A 7486-nucleotide genomic window follows, 5' to 3' on the forward strand; every position below is an offset into this window, starting at 1 on the left:
ATCCGCACCTTTCTAATTATGGATTATTAGACCCTTGTTCCAGAGATGGTTCTGCCCCATACCCTGAAAGCTAATCATTTTGACATGGTTGTCCATAGAAACCCAAAAGGACTTATCTTTAGAGAGCTTGCAGACACACCTAGAGGTTCCTAAAGGAAGGCATACCCAGGAAGGGCATGGAAGCTTTATGCCCCTTTCCCTATACCTTGCCCTACAAATCTTTTCATCTGTATCCTTTGTACATATTCTTTATAATAAACTGGTAAACCTAAGTGTTTCCCTGAGTTCTGTGAGCCACCCCAGCAAATTAATAGAACCCAAAGAGGGGCTGATGAGAACTCCAACCAGCTGGTCAGTCAGACGTCAGATTATGACTGCTGTCTGAAAGGGGGTGCGGAGTTTAGGGGACTGAGCCCTCATGCTGTGGGAGCAGATGCTAACTATAGGTAGATAGTGTTGGAATTGAATCAGAGGACACCCAACTGGTATCTAGTGCTTGCTGTGTGGAGAAAACCCCTCACATCAGGTCACAGAAGTCACCGAGGAAACATAGTTTGAAAGTTTTTCCAAAACATCTCAGCTTCAATATCAAGAGAAACTCCAAACCATTTTGGCTTGAAGTCATTCTCTCTGCTCCTCTGGTATCCTTTTTCCTTTGACTAATTTAATTTACAAGATTCCAAATCTGAACCATAAATGGCAAAATGGAAAACCCCTGCATGGGTAAACACACAGAAGCAGTCCTGTGCTCCTGATAACCTCTGCTTCCCTATTAAACTTCTCTGGGCAGGCTCTAAGGGTGGGGCTCCAGAATACCTCTGACTTCTTGCTGTTCATGTAAAGAATGGCCAACTCGTTGTCAACGAGCTCCACTCCAATAGAAGATAGCTGTTGGCCCTGGTCCAGCTCATGCACAATACGCTTCACATCCTCAATCAACATCTGGGCATCCCTGGTGAGATGAACAGTAGTGGTCAATGAATACATTTTCTCAGGGATGGACATGGGATGGGGAGTCAATAATATGGCATGATTTGGGTTATAGCCTTAAGCCAGACCTGGTTCAAAGCTCTGGTATCCTACCTGTTCTCTCCTGCAACTGTCACCACATGAGGCTTTTTGTTCAGAAGAAATTTCTTTAAGGTTTCAATGTCTTGTGCCTGGATTGAAAAAAATGGAATTGAACAGCTCTGAGGATAAGGGGATATCAAGCACTTCTGTCTCCCTATGAGCTCAGGGTCTCACAAGACCAGAGAACAGTAAAAGCTGGAAGGGTCTTCAGAGGAGATCTGGTTCAAGCTGCCACCAGGGATGCATACCTACTTGTTCCTGACAGACAATTGGCTTACTTACTCCACTGAGTAGAATCTCACTGCAGTGGCCAGATCTGAATGATGAATAGCTAAGAAACTGATCTCTTTCATTATAAACCAAAATCTGTCTAATACTTAACCACTGATCCTAGATTTGATCAAGTAAAACAAAAAATCGGTGCCTGCCCTCTTTTGGGTGAAGGACCTTTGAAAAGGTCAACATGGCAAGTATGTCTCCCTAAGTCATCTTCAGCTTAAAAATATCCAGTCCCTACTGTAGTTCTTTATAACTCAGTTTCCACTGATTCCCATCCTTGATGTCCTGGAGTTTTTGTGGATGTCTATTTCATTTCTGGTGTGATTTATGCTGAAAATCTGAGTATAAACAAGTGAGGAAGGTATTAGTGCTATAGAAGAGCCAAGCATGGCACACAACCTAAGATGGACCACCAACCTTATCTAGGCCCCAGGGAGGTTCTCATAGGGGATGATGTTCTTTTTCTTTTTCTTTTTTTTTGGCTGTGGCTGGGTTTGAACCCACCACCTCTGGCATATGGGGCCGGCACCCTACTCCTTTGAGCCCAGGCGCTGCCCTGGATGATGTTCTTCTATCCACAATGTTGTTATATTCCTCCTTCTTGGAAATGCCATACATCTTTCCCCTTCTTGGGCTGCTCCTAACTATAAAATACTCTTGCTATTTTTCTAAGTAAAAGAATTCAATACCTTTCTGGCATCTCCTAAAATCTAGCTGAGCTTTGTATAGATGGTACCTTGCATAACCATGTGCCCAATAGGGTGGGTGCCTAAGGAAGGTCTTTATCTCTCTTTATATAGAAAGCTCAATGTTAGACAAGATGCACTGCTTGTTGCCTAGCCAGAAAGAACACAAAATAGAGAGATTGGGACCTCTGGCTTGACTATTACGAATCTGTTAGGCTTTTCTAAGATTGTCGTATTTCTGGCTTACAATAAGGCTGTGGTTAACTAAACACCATGGTGTCTTATTTACACAAACCACTGCCAGACAGAACTATTCTGATAGTCTTTTTTCTTTTTTTTTGAGACAGAGTCCCACTTTGTGGTACAGTACTGTGGCATCATATCTCACAGCAACCTCAAACTCTTGGGTTCAAGCCATGCTCTTGCCTCAGCCTCCTGAGTAGCTGTGACTACAAGTAACCACCAGAAAGCCTGGCTAGTTTTTCTATTTTTTTTTTTTTTTTGAGACAAGAGTCTCATCATGTCACCCTCAGTAGAGTGCCATGACATGAGTTCACAGTAACCTCAAACTCTTGGGCTTAAGAGTTTCTCTTGCTTTAGCCTCCCAAGTATCTGGGACTATAGGAGCCCACCACATCTGGCTATTTTTTTATTGTAGTTGTCATTGTTGTTTAGCAGGCCTGGGCCAGGTTTGAACCCACCAGCCTCAGTGCATATGGCCAGTGCCATAATCACTGTGCTATGAGCGCCGAGCCATAGTTTTTCTATTTTTAGTAGAGATGGGTTCTTGCTCTTGCTCAGGCTGGTCTCTGACCTCTGAGCTCAGGTGATCCACCAGCCTTGGCCTCCCAGGCCTCCCGGAGTGCTAGAATTATAGGTATGAGCCATCAAGCCTGGCCCAATTCTGATAATCTTATCTTCACATCAATATCTTAAAAAAAATAGTTGTTAGGCCAGTCGTGGTGGCTCACTTCTATAATCTATCACTCTGAGAGGCTAAGGCAGGAGGATTGCTTGAGCTCAGGAGTTCAAGATGAACTGAGCAAAGCGAGACTCTGCCTCTACTAAAAACCCAGAAAATTTAGCTAGGCATTCTGGGTGGGGTGCCTGTAGTCTTAGCTACTCTGGAGGTTGAGGCAGGAGAATTGCGTAAACCCAACAATTTTAGTTTGCTATGAGCTAGGCTGATGCCAAGGCATTCTAGCCTGAGCAATAAAACAAGACATTGTCTCGAAAAAAAAAAAAAGTTATTTGTTGGCTAGCCATGGAGGTTCTGCCTGTAATCCTGGCACTTCAGCAGACTGAGGTGGGAGGATTGCCTCAGCCCAGAAGTCTAAGACCAACCTGGGCAACATAACAAGACCACATCTCTAAAAAAAATAAAAATAGCTAGGTGCAGTGGCTTAACCCTGTGATCCTAGCACTCTGGGAGGCCATAGTGGGTGGATTACCCGAGTTTAGAATTTTGAGACCAGCCTGAGCAAGAGCAAGACCCAGTCTCTAGAAATAGGAAAACTAGCCAGGCTTTGTGTGGCACCTGAAGTCCCAGCTACTTGGTAGGCTAAGGTAAGAGGATCGGTTGAGCTTAGACTTTGAGGTTGCTGTGAGCTATGATGCCACAGCTCTCTACTGAGGGTGACAGAATGAGACTCTCATAAAAATAAATAAATAAATAAATTAGCTCGTGTGGAGGCAAGAGTCTGTAGTTTTAGCAACTTAGGAGGTGGAGGCAGGAGGATCACTTGAAACCAGGAGTTTGAGAGGTTGTTGAGAGCTAGGCTGATGCCACAGCACTCTAGCCTGGGTAACAACAGAGCGAGATTGTCTGAAAAAAAAAAAAAAAATTCTAGAAATATGCCAACCAGATGAATTCCAATTCCTCTTTCTTTGGAAAAAGACACTGGAAGGCTAAAGCAGGGTCAAGGCTGGCTTCTTGCCTCAGTGGCTTTTAGCTCTTGGAACAGCCTGACCCAGATGCTGGTAAGAACAGAGACAAGACAGGCAGCCCCAGTAGCATACCAGGCCTAGGAAGTGGCCTCAAGCCAGAAGCAAATTCTACACCAGATAATTTGAGTGCCATCTACTGCCCATGGATGTGAAAGGCATCCCTGGAGGTGAGAAGCCATGAACCAGAGACAGTCAGGGTCTTGCATGGAATGCTGCTTAGATCATAAACACTTAACGCCACTGAATCCTAAGACGTATTCCAGATGTACACTTGGTACGCTATCCTGGCCACTTGCCTTCTTTTCCCGCTCTTCCTCTCTCCATGCAGTTCGTCGCTTGGTAAAATGGGGAAGTCGGAGGAAATCTGTTACTTCTCCTTCACCGTTGACCAGGGCACAGAATACAGGGTGATCTCTGTCAGTCCATCAGAAAAAGAGCACAGTAATCAGCAACATAATGCTATGAATAAGAGAAGAGTTAAATTAGAAAGACAGGTAAGAGATGTTGCTGGGTAGGCAGGAACAGGCTGTTACCTGGCAGAGGAGAAAGCAATACCGAGGACTCGAATGCCCTTCCCTTGGTTCTCATCCATAAAGTCATCATCTTCCTCCACCTGCTGATCTGGTCGGTAGGGTGCCACCCTCAACCAGTTGTAGAGCTTTCGGCTACAGGCCTAGGGAGGAACCAGATACTACAGTAATCAGGTTCACCAAGAATACTCGGGAGGAAATACACACATGTCTGAGGATGTATATCCATGTGTGATTGTGTTCCTATTCCCAGCAAGCTTACCACCTAGGGGTATACATTGTTTTTATAAACAGAAGAGTATACAGAGAACAGTGATATATACAGTGAATATCTGGGTGAGTGTGGGAGAGGGAGAGAAGAGGCTCCTTGAGAGGAGAGGTCTGAGAGGTCTGAGAGGCATCCCCTGCAGGCCCGTTGGTACCTTCTTAGATTATGCTTCACTTGCTCCTAGTATGGGACTACTTGGGTTCCTTCACGCTCGGCTATAGTTTGCAGAAATCAGATGACTCAAGGTCATGGGCCTCTGTCCTCACCTTTATGACATATTCCTTGGCTTCTGCTAGCAGCTTGTTCTTGAGCTCCTTGGCCATCTGCACATAGAGGAACTGCTGTAAAGCTCGTTCAATGGCCATGGTGCGTTGCCGGTTCCACTCTTGCACCTGGTGGCTGAATTCATCTCGGTAGTAAAATTGTTTGATCTCTTCAAAATAGGTCTGGTCGTTGCCATAACTGAGGAGACACAAAGCACTGATGTTAGGAATGGAGAAAAGGTGATGCCTAAATGCCCGTGAATGCTATGAGTGAGCAAGAGACAATGGCTCCCTCAGTTCTGAAAGTGGCTCACATTCCTGAGGGAGCCTTCCCTCCACCAGAGTCCTCACCAAACCTTCCCCCCAAAGCTGCCAAGCCCATGGCTTTGCTTACCCTTCGACTCCCTTCATATCTATGCAGATGTCAATGGTGAGCAGCCCTTCATCTTCAGCCAGAGCTATCTTGAGGAACTGGTCATCTCTCAGTTCCTTAACAGGCTTATTCTTTAAGTACTTGAAGGAATAAGCATAGTGGGCCTCATCCACATCCTGCACACATCAAGAAGAAATCATTAGCCTGTGGATGGCCCTGAGAGAAAAGACTGCCTCTCTGTTCTCAGGCAGATAATTCAGCTCAGCAGAAGGCAAGAAACTCAGGTTAAAGAGACTCAAGTTTAATCAATTAGAGAGCTAGGTCATATCTTAGATCAAAGCCCTTCACCCAGCTCACCTTTCTACCTTTCTTGGTGGGGGTTATATTTAGCTTGGCTCTCTCCTGGAAGGTCTGCCTCAACACCTGCCGGACGAGGGGCTCACGGGCAATCTGGAGGGCTACCATGTAGCGGGCACCTTCCAGCACAGCTTCTGGTGTGGGGAACTGGCTGTGGGGAAAATGGTGAAGCTGCAGGATAAGGGCATCTTGGTTTCAGGCCCCTCCCCCTGCCAGCCACTTACTGCATACCTACCTGCAAACGTAATCCTTGGCCAGTTCTAAGGGCTCTGCTGGGAACTGTTCTGTCTCATGCCGCTGGTAGCTGTCCCGAAGGTTCTCTCCAAATTGCTCTGGAGTAAGCCCAAACTTTTTGGCCAAGCCATCTAAAGCCAAAAGAAAGAGTGAAAGGTAAGGTGAAAACTAGGCTGACAAACCTCTTGGCTTCAGAATCTGGAGTAGCAATTTGGGTACTAGGCTTTAAAGGGGCCATGAATGAGCAGGACCAGGCTGTCAAACCACCACCAAAAAAAAAAAAAACCTGTATTTATTTTTTTGAGACTGAGTCTTACTTTATCACCCTCAATTGGGTGCTGTAGCATCATAGCTCACAGCAACCTCAAATTCTTGGGGTCAAGTGATTCTCTTGCCTCAGTCTCCAGAGAAGCAGGGACTACAGGTGCCCACCACAATGCCCAGCTATTTTTAGAGATAGGTCTTGCTCTTGCTCAGGCTGGTCTCGAACTCTTGAGTCCAAGGAATCCACTTGATTTGGCCTACGAGTGCTAGGATTATAGGCATGAGCCACTGTCCCCAGGCTCAAAAAAACTGAATTGAAATACCTGATGAATAGAGAGGATAGACTCTCTCCCTCTACTCATGAGTTTCCCACTATAGGAAATTAGGGAAAGGCTGAGCCTTACTGTGGGGCATGGATGAGTAGGGGGAGTAGTGTTTATGAGGACCAGGTAGTAGGCTGGTTCAGGCCTGAATCAGTGAGTGACCCACACATCCGTTCCTTTTTCTACCCACTTGTCCTCCTGGGTTACTCCCTTTGCTCAAGCCTAGAATGCCCAGTTCCCAAGAAGCTGGCTTTACCTAGCCCAGCACTCTGACAGATGGTGTACATGTCTCGGCGGGAGGCCTGCTTGAGTTCAGGGCCCCTCTGCTCCTCATCTTCTGCCTCTTCTCCTTCACCTGGGAAGAAAAACATGACAAGAGTTAGAGTTCTAGTTTCCAGTCTCTCCCAAGGATCTGATACATGTTGGCGGAAATGCCAAAGAGTACCAAGCAAGGGCCTCCTTGGAGATGCCATGTCCATCAAGCCTCCTGGCTTTTCTTTTCCAGCACTCACCCTCTTCATCTCCCTCTTCCCGTACACGCTTCAGCTTCTTGCGGCTAGCCTTGGCAGCATTCTGCATCTTGGGGATGTCACGACCATAATAAAGAAGAAAATGGTTGTAGACATCTTTCAGCTCATCCATTGACTGTACATCCTTGAGCCTGAAGGGAAGGGACATAATGTCTTTAGTTACCACTGGGAAAGGGGTATATCCCATTTTACTATAAGAGGTCCAATTCTCAGGAGGCAAAATGCCAACTAGGATGCGTACCTTTATTTTCTAACTGCTAAAAAGACACAACAACGTAACTGCAACTAAGGTATCTTAAAGAAACATGTCAAACAGAAAAAGTGACCGGTGGTTGTTAAAAATGGAAGCAGGCTCGGCGCC

At 45.8% G+C, this 7486-nt stretch overlaps 1 protein-coding gene across 1 annotated transcript in view; it reads right to left on the reverse strand.

Annotated features, from left to right (window-relative positions):
- SUPT6H (SPT6 homolog, histone chaperone) overlaps positions 1-7486 on the reverse strand; it is a 47368-nt gene that overhangs the window by 19074 nt on the left and 20808 nt on the right. Inside the window, 10 exon segments of the mRNA XM_012809753.2 lie at positions 817-952; positions 1084-1160; positions 4280-4397; positions 4517-4656; positions 5048-5243; positions 5439-5593; positions 5775-5925; positions 6010-6139; positions 6852-6950; positions 7108-7404. Coding sequence (XP_012665207.1) covers positions 817-952; positions 1084-1160; positions 4280-4397; positions 4517-4656; positions 5048-5243; positions 5439-5593; positions 5775-5925; positions 6010-6139; positions 6852-6950; positions 7108-7404 — 1499 coding nt within the window.

Source organism: Otolemur garnettii, unplaced genomic scaffold (genome assembly GCF_000181295.1).
Source record: "Otolemur garnettii isolate 467f Iridium unplaced genomic scaffold, OtoGar3 scaffold00112, whole genome shotgun sequence".
In the NCBI taxonomy this organism is placed as follows: Eukaryota; Metazoa; Chordata; class Mammalia; order Primates; family Galagidae; genus Otolemur; species Otolemur garnettii.